The following is a 21,191-nucleotide window of genomic DNA, read 5'->3' as shown; positions in this document are numbered from 1 at the left end:
AAATCTTTAAAAAAAAAAAAAAAAAGAAAAATTTAAGCCAGCAATATTTACACAAAAACAGTGTTGTAAGAACATAGAAGTGGGCTTAGGGAGTCAGAAAAACCTGGTTTCCAATCCCAATTATAGCATTTACTGCTCACATTACCAAGGGCAAGTTACTTAACCTCTCTGTGTCTCAATTTCTCATCTGTAAATACAAATACCTACTTTATTAAGACTGCAATAAATATTAGAAGGTATAATATGTCCTGGGCACATAATATGTGCTCAGCAAAAATTATTTCTTTTGCTATTTATAAAAATACCTTATTTCTTTCACACTCAGAACAATTAAAATCATGTTACAATTCCATTAATGACAGAGCTAAGTTTTTTTAATTATCATTTATCTTAACACAAACATCTAACTTTGAAAATAATGTCAAAAGTTATTATTTCCAGGGACGCCTGGGTGGCTCAGTTGGTTGAGCAGCTGCCTTTGGCTCAGGTCATGATCCCAGGGTCCTGGGATCGAGCCCTGCATCGGGCTCCCTGCTCGGCGGGAAGCCTGCTCTCCCTCTCCCTCTCCCACTCCCGCTGTTTGTGCTCCTGCTCTCGCTATCTCTGTCTCTGTCAAATAAATAAATAAAATCTTTTAAAAAAAAAAGTTATTATTTCCAAAAAGAATACATACCAAACCAGAAATATGCAAATTCCACTACTGGGTAGTATATATCACTACAGTATAGGTTTCTGCTTCCAGATTAACATGTAGAAATACTGGAAAAAAAAGTTTAATGAAAATAGTACACTATAGGAAGTAGGTATTTGGAATTATGTATTATTCACAAATAATTATTATTTATGGGTGCCTGGGTGGCTCAGTCAGTTAAGCGGCTGCCTTTGGCTCAGTTCATGATCTCAGGGTCCTGAGATCCGGCCCCACATTGGGCTCCCTGCTGAGCGGGGAGTCTGCTTCTCCCTCTCCCTCTGCTGCTCCCCCTGCTTGTGCTTTCTCGTTGCACTCTTTTTCTCAAATAAATAAAATCTTTCAAAAAATAATTATTATTTATTTTTAACTCAATCATAGACTCGATGCTATATTTTAAAAGTCACAATTTTGAAGATAACTCTTGGAAGAAACTATGAATGCAACAATAAAGGGTAATTATCACCTTCCATGCTGGAAAGGGTATAATGAACTAATTTCTTTTTCACAATAAAAATCTGCAGTGAACAAATTTGAACCAATCACTCTGTTGTCTTTTTCCGGAATACCAATTCTCTGAAAAATATGTCTAACAGACTTAGGCTTAGTCTTAATTTCTCAAGACACAAAAAAGAGACGAAAATAATTGAAACAACAACCATGGCAAGGCAGGCTGCTCCATGACTCGAACTGTCAGATTCGAAAATAGAACTAGCCATATTAAGAAAAGTTCTCCAGTGCATTCACCTCTGGTCACAAATAATTGTTCAACTTGAGCAGCAACACAATGTCAGAAACAACTAATAGAAACATTAATTTGAACTATTTTTAATATTGTTCCATTTCTGTTTCTCTTAGAAATGAACCCTTCAAATAATATGAAGAGGATATAAAAATATTTTACTACCTGACAGTTATGACTTTAAGAACCCAGGACCCTTTCGTCACTGCCCGTGTCAGTGACCTTTATTATTAGTTTCTTTAGCTGGGGCTAAAGAAGCCATCTGGAATACTGACATGAATTGTCAAGAAAATGTCAGTTCTTTACGCTGAACTTGGTCCTTACCTAAAATTTTAATGTTTCTCTAAAACATTTCTCTTATTAGGGTCCCCCTCCCTGTCTTGCTCCAACTTAGAAATTCTTAAAATAGTCTGTACAGTCTTGCTGTTAATATGGTTGGGTTTTTAAAAAATTCTCTAATATAATTTACCTCTTCAACCATATCTCCTATTACTTCCTTAACATAAGCCTTTGCTCTTGTACCCAAGGCAAGTCTTTATGGTTCCACAACTTTGCATTTTCTATTTTCCTGAATCACATGTCATCCTTCTATCCTTACAGGGGCTAAACAGAAAAAGATAAACACTGTCTCTCTCATACACACACATCCTACTATTCACCTAATTGGTAAGACAACACAATTGCACTTCCTTTTGTAAATCCTAACTCAACTGCCCCAGTCCACAGTTCTTCAACTTTTGACATTTATAGCTAATTCCAAGCATTTGACATAGCATATCCTACCCTTGAGTTCTTCATTACCTTTTTACAAAGAGATTTCTTCCACCTCACTGGCCAGACTATAAATAAGTTGCAGGCAGATAAAATAGCCTATTAATCTCTATATCCCCAGTCTCCACCAAAATACCTTGTGTGTGTGTGTGTGTACACACTGAACTAATGTCCCTTTTTGACTAGCAGATAAGTTTTGAGATATAAAATGGACAAGAGAATAATATGTATAGCCAAGGGAACAGAGAATTGCAAACATCAGAGGAGTGGAAGTTAGGGAAAATAAAGGTACAATGGGATGGGAAAGGCTGTTGGGAGGAACTTACATTTGCTATAGTGGGCAGTAGGAAGCCATGTTGGTGGTAACTTAAAAATGAAAAAAGCAAACGAATGCAAGGTAAACTTATGAAAGGTTCTGAAGGCCATAAATAGGAGACTGAACTTACAGAGTGTCAAAGCGCCTAAAATAGAGACTATCAAGGAGTGTAAGGTTGTTGTTGTTTTTTTTTTTTAAAAGAGGGGTGCAGAGAGAGAGGGAGGAAGAGAGAGAATCTTAAGCAGGCTCCATGCCCAGCACAGAGGCTGCCACGGGGCTTGATCTCAAGACCCTGAGATCATGACCTGAGTCGAAATCAAGAGTCAGACACTTAACTGACTGAGCCACCCAGGCGCCCCAAGGAGTGTAAGGTTTTGAGGAGGGAAGTGAGGAAGACCAACCACAAGTCACTCAGGGGAGGTGGATGTTAACTGTCCTGGCTAACAGAACAAACTGCAGCCTCAAGGAAGGTGGATCTTCTAAGGACATTTGAGACTCCACCAAGAAGGAGTGGAATTCCAAAGAATAGACTTGTCCTTACTTTTTTCTCCCAAACCATAATTTTTCATGATTTTATTGATTTAATAAGTTATTCAAGGCCAGTAAAAGCATTTGAAAATCAATATCAGACTTAAGATTTTACTTATTATGGATAAGAATCACTCCTACAAGAGCTTGGGGTCTATATCTTTTAACAGGCTACAATAGAATGGAATAGTTCTTCACTAGCAGTAACTCACCCCCAGCAATATAATTTCTACCTTTTTCTCGAATGGCTCCATGTCACTCCAGAAATCTCCACTTCATGACATCTAATGACCTGTATCATATACATGTTCCCTTATTTCATTCATCTTTTTGCTAAACCAAAACCTCCCTGAGAGTATCTCCTTGCTTATTCTCACAGTCACTGTCTTTTACATCATCCAATTACCCTGTGCTATGCAACCAACCTACTCATCCTGAAACTTAAAAAAACATCTGTTCCTTCTCCTTGCAATTCTGCTGTAATTCTTTCTGCAGCTAAAATCAGCCCTGAGTCATCAAAATGCCTCCAAGATACACTGATCTTGAAAAACATTTAAATGTTTTAATTCTAGCTATTCTCACAAAGCAAATTCAACTTTGAGCCAGACAATGAGAAACCATTTATCACTATATCTAGCAAAACTGCCACACCTGGTTGAAAAAAAAAATCTTGCAAATGAGATATTAACTTTTTCTTTCTAAGCTATTCAGAGTACTAGAAATCTCAGGTGATTTGTTTATATACCTGATTTTCTACCAGCTGGTTCTCTCTTAAAGAAATAAATTAGATTTCCAGAGACTGTTTCAAATTAATAACCACATAATACTTTCACCCAAATCTCTTGAATATTAAGAAGTAATAATGGTAAAATAGAAAGCATTTACTATGAAAGAAAAATAATAAGTAGGATTGGCCCTCCTGAAAATGATGGCTGAGGAGAAATACATGACAAAATAAACTTCAAACAAGATGCTTTGGGAACAGAAAGAAAAATACTTCATAATGAAATCAGAAGATATTATAATTAGAAGGCTTTTAATACCTCAGATTCACAAATGTTCCCAATACAAGAACTCGCAGCTCTTGCTATTAACAACTAATGAACATAAACACTCGACATTGACTAAGTAGCAGAGGTGAGATTATAACTTTGATTCTTTATGCTTGTTTCTCTTTTTATGTAAACAAACCATAAGGACTCTCTATCTTGATCCTTGTGGTGAAACCGTATTTCTTTTGGGCAAGTCACTGAGTCCAGCCAGTGTCTTAACTAGCATTATTCAATTACAGAGAGAATTTGGCCTACTGTACAAGCAAAACTCAGAAGGACTTCAAGGACTATAATAACATTGTATATAATAATAATGCAACATAAGTAGTAACTAAATAGTATACACTAAATACTAGACACTAAAATAATATTCCATAGAAAGCTGCATAACATAACTACTATGGGGGTGCCTGGGTGGCTCAGTCATTGGGCATCTGCCTTCGGCTCAGGTCATGGTCCCAGGGTCCCGGGATTGAGTCCCACATCGGGCTCTCTGCTCGGCGGGAAGCCTGCTTCTCCCTCTCCCACTCCCCCTGCTTGAGTTCCCTCTCTCTCTGTGTCTCTGTCAAATAAATAAATAAAATTAAAAAAAAAAATAACTGTACTATGTCTTGGCAGTATAATCTTGGGTTTGTCACTAAGCCTTCTAGGTCTTCCTAATCTGTAAAACTGGAAATGCTAAAAGTACCTATACTTTTGTTTGAGAATTATTTAGAACAATGCCTGGCATACAGGGCTCAATAGATGTTGGCTATAATATTATCCTATTTTCTTTTTTCATGACAAAGTTTTCAAATACTGGCAAAGAAGAAAAAGAAGAAAAAAGATGAAATATCCGAAGAGATATATATGGTTCCAACATTTGGTGATAAAATGAGAGAAATTATTACACATTAGGGATACATTACATTTAAGTATTCTTTTATATTATTTGTTTTTCAAAGTTTAAGCCCCCTTTGACCAAAAAAAAAAGAGTTTTACATTAAATGAATTTTCTACTAGATAACTTCTTTTATTAATAAGATTTAGAAAGTCGAATCTGATTCTAAAATATTGCAATCTATTGAGAAAAAATTATGGATAAATAACCCAAAATGTAATTTTATGTGTCTACCCACACAGATTATGAATAGATTTTTTAAAAAGAATGTATATATAATATATGTTCACTGATAATATTTTGACTAAGATTTAAGTCTTAGGAGAAAACTTAATGAAAAGTACTTTAATACCAGAAACAACATCATTATTTTAGCAGATGAATGATCACCTGTGGAACTATTTCTTGGGTATCAGAAATGGTCTGATCTGGTGACACTATAGAAGGAATTTAAATATTAATATTTAAAATATTTTAGTAAAACTATAAATATTCAAATGGTAGACCTGTATTTGTAATGTTAAATTTCTAATAGTTTCTCCAAATCTTACCTTTCATTACACTTAGCATAATTTGTGAATTTCTTAAACTACAAACTTGTCATTTTTACTTACCAGCAAATAATTCTACAGATAACAGAATTTTGGGATATGAAGAAAATGAATACTTAGATCACTATTTAGAAAAAACTATTTTAAGAGATAATTAGATTTACTTGACTGTATTTCTGTAGTCCTGTTTCAGAAGATTAAAGATGCCTCCTATCCATGCCCCACAGTATTAATTTAGGACATAATGTTACTTAATGCAGTAGTTTCAAACTTTTGGAGGTGCTCAAGGTAGCAACTTTAATATTGCTGATTGAAATGTTGGCAACATTTATTGATTTGTATTATCTAGCCTCAAAGGCTGTTACTGTTCTTGAAGAGCCAACAAAGACAACATCAATCTGGAGCTTTCCAAACTGCCTGATTCATGGTCATGGATACCTGAAATGGGTCTTTACTGTATTCTCTGCAATTGAGGAGAGGGGGTTGTTTTTTTGAAACTTTATTAGGGAAGAAGACATGTGAATATTCCTTCATAACTGACTATTGGAGAAATTATTTTTCTCCTTTTGTGGGAATAAAGTAAAATATATAATTTCTAGATGTCTCATAGAAATCTAGATCAGAAACTGGAATTATCTGTGGGAAATATGACTTTAGCAATAGTCATTTTAGGTGTAATCTTCTGTATTGAAATGGTTATCAGTGCCTTTGAAATTCAAGCCAGAGAACTACTTCTTTTTGGAAGTAAAATATTGGTAGGAAAACACAAGGGGATAAGAAGTACCATGTTATTTCCTTTTACCAAAATGGGAGGTGTACCTCATTATAAATACCTAATCAGGCATGATACCATTTACTTGAGAACATTTCAAAATTTAAAAAAAGAATTGTTTATTCTTTTTCTCTCTAAACCACATTTAACAAGAACTAAGCTTTGATATAAGTATGGTTTTTAACAAAAACTAAAAGATGCTAAAATAATTTCCAACATTTTTCTATAAAGTGTCTGGCTCAAGAGAGATTGAAAGTCATTGGAATTTTCAGCTAAGAAAAATGCTAACTTTCTTAATTGGAAAATAATTTGAGAACTATATTTAAAATGTTCTCAGAGTAATGTATTCATAAAATCTACATTTCAAATAAAGCTACTGATGTTAATAATTTACAACCACAACCTTAAATTAGAAAATAAAATTAATTTGTATTGCCTCAAAGATATCCCAACTCAAGATGTAATATATTTTAGAAAATAAAGTTTTAAGGCAGTAAATATGTATGTAATTGGAGCCAGAGTTTTAAAAATTTTGATGACTTCATGGCAAATACTTAATGGTTAAAAAAAACAACAAAGAACAAAAAAACAAAACAAAACCAAGCTCTTAGATACAGAGAAGAGATTGGTAGTTGCCAGAGGTGGGGTGGGGGTGGGTGAAATGGGTGAAAGAGGCCAAAGATACAAACTTCCAGTAATAAAATAAGTAAGTTATGGGGATGGAATGCACAGCATGGTGACTATAGTTAATAATACTGCATTGCACATTTGAAATTTGCTAAGAGAATAGATCATGAAAGTTCTCATAAGAAAAAAAGATTTCTGTAACTATGTATAGTGATGGAGGTTAATTAGACATTGGTGATGATCATTTCACAATGTATACAAATATCGAAGCATTATGTTGTACAACTAAAACCAATATAATTTCATGTCAGTTATACCTCAATAAACAACAAGAACACTTGGTTTCCTAGGCATCCTCAATAATAATGGTAACAGACATCTATTCAGTGCTTTTATGTCTCAGGCACTAGGCCAAATGCTGTGGATCTGAAAGCATACAAGATACCACCCAACTCCACAGGGCCTATAGTCTTGTAGACAAGTTTTCTAAGGACCGGAAGATAAGAACACTAAGCCTGAAACATGTGTGACTACAGACAGGCCTTACAGACAGGCCTTAAGTGTTGCTAAGTTTTAGCAATAACATCGCCAAAACCACCTTGGTAAAAATGCCGTGAGAACCACTACTATGGAATACTTTGGAAACTTTCTGGAACCCTCGTCTGTGATTACTACGTGACTTGTTAGTAAACAATGCACAACTCTCCAGAAAGTTACAATGTGGGCTCACCTGAAAACCTCACGGGAACCCTGAAGCACTCTGGCAGCAAGTGTGCAGGACAAAGAGTTGTCGGCAACTTAAGAGCTATTGTAGAGAAGTACGAAGACTTCTAGGGTTTGTGTTTTTTTCAAACCTTCTTTCACTCTTTGAATCTGTTTTTAACAAAGGGAAAACCACATCTTCCCTTATGACATACGAGATCCTGAAATTTTGCCTCTTCATTTAGAGTATTATGGAAAATTTAGCCATTATCCAACAAATAGGCTGCACAAATCTAGATCTGATTCCACTGCTTTCTCTCAATTTCTCACCCATCTCCATTTCTTTCTAATTTTTTCCTTAGGGGAGATATTACCTTTATTTCTTTCTCTATCCTCAAAATACATGAAATTACTTGGAAGACCGAGTAGGTGTGGAAGGCTCCCTTCTGTTCTTGAGAATTAGAATTTTTTTTTTAAAACAGAAAATAGCTTTACTTGGCTCCATAAAACATCTTAATTCATTTCTCATTTTTCTTCTCCTATGCTTTCCTCCTCCCTCTTCCCAGCAACTATATCTTCTCATTTTCGTCTCCCTCCAAAGCCACTCGGAGGGCTGTCATCAAGCTTCCTCATTAGTATCTGCATTGCGTCAGTGTGGCAGTCTCCTAGCAGAAGCATAAGGCCGCGTTAGCTGGACAAGTCCTGCTCTGCAGCAGTGTTTGCCAAACTGAGTCGTGACCCATTTTCCAAGAGAGAAGTTAATTTAGTGGGTGAAGACCAGCACTGAAAAACCAAATCAACAGAAAAATAAACAGAATAGAATGGAAACACAGCTATTGCATCACACTTTTGAAATTTCACTTTACATTCTATGTGTGTAAATACATGTGTGTGTATGTGTATAGGATCTCAATGGAAATACATTTCTTACCTTCCTACAGGTCATGGTCAAAGTCTGGAAGCCACTGAACTAGAATAGTTCTAAGGGCTGCATCTTTATCTGATGTAATACTTCATATATTTTAGAAATTTAAAATATGGATGCTAAATATTTTCTTTTAGTAAAAAGTGTTGATCTAATAAATATATTATGTTTTCTAAATTCAAATATTTTCTAAAAGATCGTCAGTCAGTAAATAGGTCAAATCAGTTTTCCTAGTGTTTTTCAGTCTTTTCACAACTCAGAGTCCTCAAACAAATACTTTACCTTTAAATTTAACCTTCCCTAAAAATTAAAACCGACAAGTTATTGGCCATCTCAAAAATATGTTTAAGTAACAAATGACAATCTGAACTCAATATACCTTAAAGAAAAAATATTCTATTTTTTAATAGAAAAAAGTCTGACGGAATGGTATGAATTTCCAAATATGATTTCAAAAATGAAGACGAGATCACTATTTCTTTGCATCTCTTGCATATGCATACAAATGCAAACACCAATACTACATTTCCTTGGCTATAAGGAGATTTTTTAAAACTTCAAGCTTAGAGTACGAGACTGTGACAAATGGCACCCAGTTCCTTAGCAAGGATGGAACCAGCATCTAAGGAGGGAATAACTTAGCTGTACTGATCATAAAATAACTGCCTCAGACTAATGGTTGTATTCCTTACTTTTCACATGCAGAAGCTACATGGAATTCAAGTTAAAATATAGAGGACATTTCTGAGCCATTCTGCAGTGTCAGTGTGGAAACCGTCTGACTCAGCCTCACAGCCTCTCATACTTCTTGGGCTGTCAGAACTGAAAGAGGCAGCTAATACCAAGCCCTGCAGAGAGGGACAGCCCTGTGGCCCTGAGTCTTTCCATAACAACCCGAGTTGATTAAAAGTGATGCTGACAGGCTTCAGTCTGTCTTGGTTTTATGGATTCTAGCTGCTAAGTGGAGCCTCAAGGACTAGAAAGAAACCTATAAGAATAGCACCAAGATTTTTACTAGACTGTGAGATGCTCTAAAAAACAAAACAGAATAACAGTCATAAAATATAAACTATCACTTAAACTTGAACGTGTCTATAAAAATAAGCTACAAGTAACAGAATTTATATACACACATTAAGATAAAGCTATTTCATGAAGATACATGGAAATACCATCTCCTGCCCCCAAAAAGGGACTTCTGAAAAACTTCTGGCAGCTTGAAAGCATACAAACAAGAGTTAAGCAAAATTTTATTTTAATCAAAACTTCACTTTTTAATTTCAAAGACTGCATAAAAAGGTATAATGAACTATATCTGTTAAGAAAACTTAAGTCCTGTAGAACCTAGTACATTTAGAACCTTAATCTCAATAAAGTTAAAAGAAGTTAGTCTTGGATGAGGGTGAAATTTGCTTCATTTATAGCACAAAACCATAGCAGTGGATATGTGAGGCAATTCCCTTCTGACTCTGCATGACAATTCGTTATAAGATGATCAGTGTTTTATTTAGTTTATTAGTTTTGTTTTAGGATAAAACAAGAGATAATCATGCATGTTTAAAATCGAGTTCTTCAGATGACAAACTTCTCCTAAAAACTTAAGTTTATGTTTTCAATACCTTTTTGGTTAACTGAAAAATTTGGAAAAACATATTTTATTCACTTTTTAGGGTTCTTAATTTGGGGTCCTTAAATGCCCTTAAAGAGGGCCCATGAGCCCTCTGAAATTATAAGTAGAAGTGCATGTATTTTTCTAGAGAGAGAGAGTTTATAGCTTTCATAGGATTCTGAAAGGAATTAATGATCTGAGAAGAGTCACTGCCTTGGCTGAAAGTTATATACAAAAGGACTGAGCTTGTTTGAAAAAAGAACCTTCTGGATGACTTATGGAAGATGTTAAGAGATAAAGGTAAGTTGGAATAACTTCCCCTAAAAACAGTGAAACCTGAAACAAGCATGAAGATGTACTAGTCTAAGCCTATTTAATAAAGTCACATGTTTGTACATATTTGTGTCTTTAGGGCTTGGATAAGACATTAAAACTAAAAGATGGGTAATATGGATGCCTGGGTGGTTCAGTCAGTTAAGTGTCTGCCTTCGGCTCAGGTCATGATCCCAGAGTCCTGGGATTGAGCCCTGCACTGGGCTCCTTGCTCAGCAGGAAGCCTGCTTCTCTCTCTGCCTGCCGCTCCCCCTGATTGTGCTCTCTCATTCTCTCTCTCTCTCTCTCTCTCTGATAAATAAATAAATAAATAAATAAATAAATAAATAAATAAATAAATAAATAAGTAAGTAAAATCTTTTTAAAAATAAAAGGTGGGAAATAATGGAAAAGTGTGTATGTATGTAAGAATGGTTGTAATGACTCATGCTATTCATTAATAGTACAGATATCTCTTGTCATGCTATAGCAAATTTCTGAACTCATTTAACATTTGTCTAAATATTATCCATTTTGTGTTTTTATGTTTCTCTTTTTCATCTTTATAAAATGGAGCTGCTTTTTTGAAATACAACTGTAATATGTTTCTAACAAAAAGAGCCTCTAACACCAAGCCACTCAAACTTAGTCCTGTAATGTTAATGAATAAGAATTCTTTTTCCTAAATATTCAAGTGAACAGTTTCCTATCTTATTTACCAAAAAAACTCAACCAATATGCTCTTAAGGAAATCAAAGCAGTTTCCATTTATTAGAGGTTATATCTGATATCTATGCTATACAACATAGTATCACTACATTTAGTTTAATGGGAGAAAGATGAACATAACAAGTACTGGTATTTCATGTCCAAAACAAGTCAGGTGCTAGGCAAGGGAGGAAATGAACCTTACTAATCTCAAGCATTTAAGCTATGATTCTTTTATTGTTTTCCAATTAACTTTTAAGTATTCTAATTTGGTGAATACCTCTGTCACTGAGCTTGTTAGGAAAGGCCTGGATAAAGAAAATGTTATGTCAATAAATCAGGTGAGTGACGGAGGAATTAACCTCATATGTACACTTAGACTATGTTTTTGAAACATGTAACTCACACACACACACACATTGTACCCTTTCCTAAATATGTTATATAAGCCTCTCACTTTTTAGTTATTTCAGTTCTAATATGGAGAAACGGGATTTTCCAAACCAACGGACAGAAAAAAATTAGGCTTTCAAAAATGTTCCTGCAGAAACTTATTAGGATTCCTGGCTACACTGCTGAATTAGGTGAACAGAACAGAGAGAGAGGTTTATGAAGAAATCCTTGCCAACTTGTGTTCCAGGGATATTAAAAATAGAAGAAAACAAATGTATCTGAGTGCTTGTCATTACTTAAGAAATTTGAAAAGTTCAAGAGGGTCCACAAGTTAAGATCCTGGTGGTGAACTTTTGAGAGTGTTTTGATTTAAATTAAATTAGTGGAGGCATTTAAAGAGGTGCTGATGCTATGGTAACTAAAATAAGATTTTTCATTAAAAATGTCAAAAATGTTACTAAACCTCCTCAATATTAAATATCTTATATGTCCTATTCAGGCTCAGTCTATTATGAAATATCCTTGTTTTTCAAAGCATAAAAATGTATCATATGCAGGTAGAAAGGAATTTAAACTCACACCCCTCAACTGGAACAAGAGAAAACTCATACAGCCAAGAAACAAATGCAAAGAAAAATCAGAGAACTAAACAAAAAACATAAAACAAATTTCACAGGCTTGTAAGATAACATTAACAAAAAGTTATAATAACAAAAAAGGATGATCTCAAACCATCCTTTTTATTAATTACTTTGAAGGTTCATAATTATTATTCCATTTCTTACAAGAGAGCCTAGATAGAATCTAGGATTCAACCCTTAACTAATATTACTATAAAAACAGTTTTTGATGAAAGATTGAATGCTTCCCCTCTAAGATCATGAACAAGGTATGGATGGTCTGTTCTCACCATTTCTATTTAACTCTGTACTGTAAATTTTAGTCAATGTAGTAAAGCAAAAAAAAGCAATAAAAGGCGGATCCAGATCAGAAAGGAAGAGGGAAAACTATCTTTATTAGCTGATGATGTAGAAAATCCTATGAAATCTACAAAAAAAAGTACTAGCACTAATAATTGAGTATAGTAAAATTGCAGGATTTAAAGTAAACACATAAAAATTGAATCTTTTTATATACTAGCAATGAACAATCAGAAATTAAAATAAAAAATACTTTTATATCTAGAAAACTGTTTCTACAGTCAATGTCAAAGAAATTACTATCTATGTTTTCTCCTAGGAGTTTTATGGTTTCGGGTCTCATAGTTTTTTTGTGTGTCTGGTGTAAGAAAGTGGTCCAATTTCATTACTCCGCAATGTAGCTAGCTGTCCAGCAACATCTGTTGAAGAGACTGTCTTTTCACCATTGTATATCCTTGCCTCTTTTGTCACAGATTAATTGATCATATAAGCATGGGTTTATTTCTGGGCTCTCTATTCTGTTCCATTGATCTGTGTGTCTACTTTTGTGTTAGTACTATCCTGTTTTGATTACTACAGGTTTGTAGTATATCTTAAAATCTGGGGTTGCGATACTTCCAGCTTTGTTCTTCTTTCTCTAGATTGCTTTGGCTATTTGGGGTCTTTTGTGATTCCATACAAATTTTGGCATTCTTTGTTCTAGTTCTATGAAAAATAGTGTCGGTATTTTGATAGGGACTACACCAAAATAACAAGCTTTTGCACAGCAAAGGAAACCATCAACAAAACAAAAAGGCAACCTATTAAATAGGAGAAGAAATTTGCAAATAAAATATACGATAAGGGGTTAATACCCAAATATAAAGAACTTCTACAACACACACACACAAAAAAATCCAATTAAAAAATGGGCAGACGACCTGAACAGACATTTTTCCAAAGAAGACATACAAATGGCCAAAAGATACATGAAAAGATGCTCAACATCACTCATTATCAGGGAAATGCAAATCAAAACTGCAGTGAGATATCACCTTACCCCTGTCAGAATGACTAGACTTAAAAAGACAAGAAATAACAAGTGTTGGTGAGGATGTAGAGAAAAGGGAACCCTCTTGCACTGCTGGTGAAAATGTGAATTGATGCAGCCACTATGGAAAACAGTGTGGAAGTTCCTCAAAAATTTAAAGATATTATTACCATATGATCCAATAATTACACTACTGGATATCTACCCAAAGAAAACAAAAATACTCATTCAAAAAGATATATGCACCCCTATGTTTACTGCAGCATTATTTACAATAGCCAAGATATGAAAGCAACCTAAGTGCCCATCAAAAGATAAATGGATAAAGAAAATGTGATATACACACACACACCCCCCCCCACAGACTGAAATACTACTCAGCCATAAAATGAATGAGATCTTGCCATCTGCAACAACATAGATGGACCTAGAGGGCATTATGCTAAGTGAAATAAGTCAGAGAAAGACAAATACCATATGATTTCATCCATATAATGGAATTTAAGAAACAAATGAATAAAAAAAAGAAACAAACAAAAAACCGAGACTCTTAAATCCAGAGAACTGGTGGTTGCCAGAGGGGAGGTGGGTTAGGGGACGAATTAGTGAAATAGATAAAGGGGACTAAGAGTACACTTATTTTGATAAGCACTGAGTAATGTACAGCAAAGGTGAATCATTATATTGTACACCTGAAACTAATATACTACTGTATGTTAATTATATTTCACTTAAAACCTTTTTCCTATATTTATTTATACAGAAATTATGCAAAAAAAAAGTCTTCATAAAAATGTTAAAAAATACTTTTATAACATCCCAAATATAAAATATTTATGGATAAATCTATTAAAAATGTACAAGGCCAATATACTGAATCAAAATATTGATATTAAAATCTAAATAAATCAAGAAATATGTGGTCATCATGAATTAAAAGATTCAGGATTGTTAAGATGTCATTTCTCCTCAAATTGATGTATAGATTCAACATGATCCAAGTCAAAATTCCAGTGGGCATTTTTAGAGAAATTGACATGATGATTCATTTAAAATGTGTATGAAAATTAAAGAAACCTAATTAGCCAAAACAACTTTGAAAAAGAACAAAGTTGGAGGATTTACCTATCTGTCTCCATGACTTATTATTATAAAGATACAATAATCAAGATATTGTGGTATTGGTGGAGGGACAGACATACAGATAAATGGAATAGAACAGTCCAGAAATAGATTCACACATATATAGTCAATTGATTCTCAACAAAGATACAAAGGCAATTCAAAGGTCGAAAGGGTAGTTTTTAAAACATGGTTTTGGTGCTCACTACAGCAGCACATATACTAAAATTGGAATGACACAGAGAAGATTAGCATGGCCCCTGCTCAAGGACAACATGCAAACTCGTGAAGCAAATTTGTGAAGCATTCCATATTTTGAAAATTAAAAAAATAAATTAAATTAAATTAAAAATGGTTTTACAACAAGTATGTATGTGTCAAAGTATCTATGATATCTATTGCCAAAAAGGCAGGGGGCTCAGCATTCCTCTATACCTTGAATTTTGAATCATATACAAAAATTAACTCAAATAGATACTAAATCAAAATGTAAAACCTAAAACTATAAAGATTCTACACTACAAAGAAGAAAAATCTCTGTGACTTTGGTTAGGCAAACATTTCTTAGATCAATACCAAAAGCATGAGCCATGGTAAAAAACTAATAAACTGAACATCAACATTAAGAACTTCCACTCTTTGAGGACCCTGTTAGGAAAGGAAAAGAGAAGCCATAGCTGGGGTGGGGAGCGGGGGGGGAAGCTGAAAATCACATATCTGATAGAGGACTTATATCCAGAAGATATAAGAATGCTCATAACTCAACAGTAAAAACACAAAAACCCAATCTAAAAAATGGCAAGATTTGAACACACACTTCACTAGAGATGTAGAGATGACAAATAAGTACATGAGAAAATGCGCAACATTATTAGGCATGACAGAAATGCAAAATAAACCTGCAGTGAAATACCACTATATAACTGTAAGAGTGACTAAACTTAAAAAGATGGGCCATACCAGGATATGGAGGAACTGGCACTCTCACACCCTACTGGTGGGAAAATAGTTTGGTCGTTTCTTAAAAAGTTAAACATACAACTGCCATTTAATCCAGTCATTGCCAACTTAGGTATTTACCCAAGAGAAATGAAAGGATATATCTCTGCAGAGACTTGTATACAAGTGTTCACAGTAGCCAGGAAGTAGAAACCACCCAAATGTCCATCAAGAGGTGAAAAGGTAAAGAAACTGTGCTATAATCATATAATGGAGTACTCCTCAGCATTATAAATAATGAGTTATTGGTAAGTGAAACAACATGGATGAATCTCAAAATAATTATGCTGTATTAAAGAGGCTGAGAGAGGGAGAGGGGGAGAGAGAGGACAAATACTGTATAATTCCATTTATATAAAATTCTAGAAAATGTGAATTAATCTATGATGACACAAATCAGATCAGTGGTACTGGAAGGGAAAAAGGAAGGGCAGGAGTGAGGAATCTCAAAGAGGTACAAGGAAACTTTTGGGGGTGATGGATATGTTTACTATACTGACTGTGGTGATGGTTTCACAAGTCTAAGCATATCAAAATTTATATAGTGCTTTGGTCAAATTTAACTCATTACTATGGGCAAGAATATTAAAATAATCAATTCTCGGGCGCTTGGGTGGCTCAGATGGTTAAGCGTCTGCCTTTGGCTCAGGTCATGATCCGAGGGTCCTGGGATGGAGTCCCGCATCGGGTTCCCTGCTCAGCAAGGAGCTGCTTCTCCCTCTCCTTCTGCCCCTCCTGCCTGCTCATGCTCTCTCTCTTGCTCACTCTTGCTCTCTCTCAAATGCATATATAAAATTTTTAAAAAATAAATAAATAAAATGATCAATTCTCTGAAAAACTGAACTACTTCTTCAGCAGGGATATGCAAAAGCAAATGAAATCAGTAATTCAAATTCGTAGTATTTTTGATATGTTGATGGTTATTTGCAGGTTTTTGATGGGTTCCGGAGAAGTGAACTACATCTAAGAAAAATACTGGAAAATGAACAATCATACCTTGATTTGTGCAAAGGGTCTTTCATAACCTCCAACATAGAGCAGACCAACATTCTGAGGAAGTAACCTACAAAAAAACAAAACAAAACAAAAACACATTATTTTGAAAATACTCTTCCTTATATAAGAAGCTTGTGTAATCATCAAAATTTGTGTAACAAATAGATACTGTGAAAAAAATTGCAATTTTTCTTGTCTTTTTATCTCTATGAGATAGTAACCAGACAAGGAATAATCGTTTTTTTTTAAACTAATTTGGAAACAGATTATCACAGGAGGGTACTTCTTTGTTTTTGTTTGTTTATTCAAGTATAATTAACATACAGTGTTACATTAGTTTCCAGTATACAATGTAATGATTCAAGAATAATTTTTTTTAAGATTTTTTTTATTTATTTGAGACACAGAAGTACAGAGAGAGAGAGAGCATGAGCAGGGAGAGAGGCAGAGGGAGAGGGAGAAGCAGGCTTCCCGATGAGCCAGGAGCCCGATGTGGGGCTCGATCCCAGGACCCTGGGATCATGACCTGAGCCGAAGGCAGATGCTTAACCATCTGAGCCACCCAGGCACCCCCAAGAATAATTCTTATACTTCAGAAAACAGTGGTAAATGTTGAGAATGGGAACTTAGAACAGTCTAACATATTAGTAATTCTAGCAAAATTACTACATACTGTCTCTGGGAAAAAATTAAAAGAAGTCATGAATATATTTAAAAATCTTTAAGGATTCAATTCAAGAAACACTCATTGTACATCTCTACTATACTACAGGAGATAATACAAACCTAAGTAACTCAGTCCCAAAATCTAACCAGAAAACTAGACACATAAATAAATAACTACCAAAAGGTGGTCTCTGATAAGTGCTAGATAGATGGTTTGCCACTTCAAAATAGTGGAGTAAGAGGTACCTGCTATCGAGGGAGCTGGAAAAGTTCAAATAGATGAGATTTGGTTCAGCCTTAAAGGGTGGGCAGGCAAAGGGAGAAATTTAAACAAGTCCTGAAAATGCAGAAGATCTGAGACAAAAAGTAGACAAGTACAGTTAGAGATAGTGAGAGATAATTTAGTTGAAGATGAAAACCCAAGGAAGTTTGGAATAAACCATGAAGAATGTCAAACGCCATATCGTTATTTTATAAGCAATATGAAGTTATATTTCTGTAAGATATACTTAGTTCTTATAAAAAATAAATACACATGAAAATAAAAAGCAAACCATACAGAGGGTAAAAAAAAATAATAATGGTTACCTTCTCTGCATCATCCTTCCCTTCCTATTCCCACTTCAAAGAGATCTATCATTCCTGACTGCATTAAACAATGTGAATTAGGGGCGCCTGGGTGGCTCAGTCATTAAGCGTCTGCCTTCGGCTCAGGTCATCATCCCAGGGTCCTGGGATCGAGCCCCGCATCGGGCTCCCTGCTCATCGGGAAGCCTGCTTCTCCCTCTCCCACTCCCCCTGCTTGTGTTCCCTCTCTCACTGTGTGTCTCTCTCTGTCAAATAAATAAATAAAATCTTAAAAACAAACAAACAATGTGAATGAAGAAACACCATCATTAGAATTGTGCTTGTGGAGCGTATAGTGGTACAGGGTATGAGAAGAACATAATTAAACATTCTTGTGATTATCTCATTTTTCTTTTATCATAAATCTTTTCTCAATGGACACTGTGAGTAAATGAACGCAACTCCAGTCTTAACCTTAATGTACATAAAGAATATGAAAAAAACTGCCTATATTCCTTGCCCAAAGCAACTAGGCCAAAATACATCTCCTCAGAGGCTAGGTAATGAAAATTAATAGCATTTCATGGCAGATAAAAAAATGATCTCAAGGATGACTGTATATTCTATTGCATGAATCTGAGAATGAAACACTGAGAAATTCCCATGGGATTGTTTTGAGTTTGCAGTCTTTTGTTCACTTTAAATACTACTCAGTGTTTCATATTGGTTTAATCATAAAAAATCAGAACACAAGATTATCATAACCATCCTTTCAAATTTATAGTTAGTGACTTAAAAAATCCTACTTCAATAATTCCAGGCTATGCATTTCTTCATATTTTAACTTCTCTGAAAACTGAATGCCTCTGATATTCTATGATGTCTTATAATCACTGTCTCCAGGTGACAGGTGTGAGATGGTTCTGTAGTTACCTTCCATTGACTCAGTCTAGGAAGACTAAGAAAGCACACTTTCAAAGCACCTTAGACTTTATGAAATAAGGTGATAGATATTCAATCTCCCAGGAACATCCTCTGCTCCTTGACATTCTTTAAAGGCTTATAAAGCATTAAAGGCCACTAAAAGAATGTTAATAGAGATTAACACAATCCTGATTAAACCAAGTTAGCAAAAAGCTAAAGTTTAGAATATAAGTGATACTTGCAGTAATTCATTTTAGCATGTTGTTGAAGGTCATAAACATGACTAAAGGCATTTGTTCACCAACTATAAGTAGAAAGCATAGGCAATGTCTCTAAATCTCAACTGTGAAATGGAGAATTTCTTAGCCATCAGTTAACATATAAGAAATGAAATCTCTCACAAATCATTGCCAGTATCACAAATTTAATGTTAGTTATATATAGCAGTGGTAATTTATTTCCTATATAACAAATGTTCACAAAAACCTTAATAAACCCCCTTCAGAAGTAAGAATAGTCACTGTTCATACAAATAGATGCTAAAGAAAGAAGAGAATAAAAGCTGGCTGACATTTAAAAATCAATATGCCTCTAATTACTATGCATATGCATTTCAGGAAGCTTGCCAATATACCATTTAGTGTGGCCCCCCTTCCTCCAACTTGCCTATCTAACAGCTACCTTTCCTTAAACAAGAAATTTCTTAAATATATCAATTATGTAGCATATACATGTTTCACTTTTTAAATACTGTTCTCTCTCATTCATGTACCTATTATTACTTACCATAGATTATATTACCACCATCAACTGAGTGGGTTTTAATACGCAAACAATGAATCATGGAACACTACATCAAAAACTAATGATGTAATGTATGGTGATTAACATAATAAAATAAAATTTTTAAAAAATATGTACCATATGATCTAAAGACCTGCTATGCACAAAATAATTAACACTCGAAAAACACTTTTAAGGTGGGATATTTCTTTAACCGTTTTTACCTTTCAAAAAATTATTTTGCCAAATTGTATACATAATTGTTGTCAAATAATACACTATTTTATGGTGACAGGGTACTTGCATATAATACAGCAATCACATACTTTAAATCCCCAGAGTAGGGCATTAATTCAGCACTGATAAGTGCATTCATATGTATATGTTAAAATAGAAACCCTGACTCATTTAGTACCAGATAACTGCTTTCCCTTAAGTTACATGAACATTAACACAACCTTTATACAAATGCTAACAACTCCTAAAATATTTGTTTGTAACTAAATACTTGATAGTGTGTCTCTCAAAGAAGGAAATAGCAGGGTACCTGGGTGGCTCACTTGGTTAAACATCTGACTCTTGATCTCAGGGTCATGAATTCAAGCCCTGAGTTAGGCTCCACGCTGGGCATGGAGGAAAGTAGCAATAAGACACGGGGGTGGGAGAATCAGGGATGGACCTATTAGAGTTGTTCTTTGTTTTTTTAAGATTTTATTTATTTATTTGACAGGGAGAGAGAGGGGGAGAGAGAGAGCACAAGCAGGGGGAGCAGCAGAGGGAGAGGGAGAAGCAGGCTCCTCACTGAGCAGGGAGCCCGATGGGGGGGGCTCCATCCCAGGACCCTGGGATCATGACCCGAGCCAAAGGCAGACGCTTAACCAACTGAGTCACCCAGGCGCCCCAGACCTATTAGAGTTTTTGAAAAAGTAAACACAGGTAAAACTAATGTTCATTTTGCTTCAAATTCCCAAATACAAATATTAACAAATATCTATCCTGGAAAGAATGCTGTAAAGTTATTTCCAGAAAAGTTTCTCACATAAATGAAAAATAAAACTTGTCAAGTAACAGAATGAACATTATTTAAAAGGACCTCATTCACCATAACCTAATGATATATCAGATATAAAAAACTGCTTTAAAAGGAAACTGAGTCTGTAATTGCTTCAAATTAAAAAGTTAAAAAAAGGAAAGGGAATCTTTTAAAAATAAGAATAAGCTAAATAACTCAAAATTAACTATTCTGTCTACAACCCATAATTACAATACTTACTAATAGATGTATTTTTCAACTGCAACAAAATATCCTGAAAAAATGAACAGTTTATTTATTTATTTATTTTTAAAACAGAGAGCATGCACACACATGCATGAGCAGTGGCGGGGTGGGGGGGAGGGGCAGAGGGAGAGGGAGAGAGAGGATCTTAAGCAGGCTTCAAGCCCAGTACGAGCCGGAGGTGGGGCAATCTCATGATCCTGAGATCCTGACCTGAGCTGAAGTCAAGAGTCAGATGCTTAACCGACTTGGCCACCCAGGTGCCCCAAAATTTATAGTATCTTTAATGCTGATTTACATAAAATCCTACTTCTTAGAGAAACTGCATCCAA

The 21,191-nt window shown here is 34.8% G+C and overlaps 1 protein-coding gene and 1 non-coding gene across 3 annotated transcripts in view; one reads left to right on the top strand and one right to left on the bottom strand.

Annotated features, from left to right (window-relative positions):
- The window catches only part of RNGTT (RNA guanylyltransferase and 5'-phosphatase), a 314,738-nt gene that overhangs the window by 34,879 nt on the left and 258,668 nt on the right, over positions 1–21,191 (bottom strand). For both annotated transcript variants that reach the window (XM_021693072.2, XM_044917197.1), the window contains one exon: positions 16,644–16,710. In XM_021693072.2, coding sequence (XP_021548747.1) covers positions 16,644–16,710 — 67 coding nt within the window. The remainder of the gene's footprint in view (positions 1–16,643; positions 16,711–21,191) is intronic.
- On the top strand, positions 14,847–14,948 carry LOC123325585. Its single transcript, XR_006540521.1, has one exon. It is a non-coding gene; the product is annotated as a U6 spliceosomal RNA (small nuclear RNA).

This window comes from Neomonachus schauinslandi, chromosome 8, assembly GCF_002201575.2.
Source record: "Neomonachus schauinslandi chromosome 8, ASM220157v2, whole genome shotgun sequence".
Lineage (NCBI taxonomy): Eukaryota > Metazoa > Chordata > Mammalia > Carnivora > Phocidae > Neomonachus > Neomonachus schauinslandi.
Note: the sequence above shows the minus strand (reverse complement) of the source record. Positions and strands in the feature narration are given on the sequence as shown.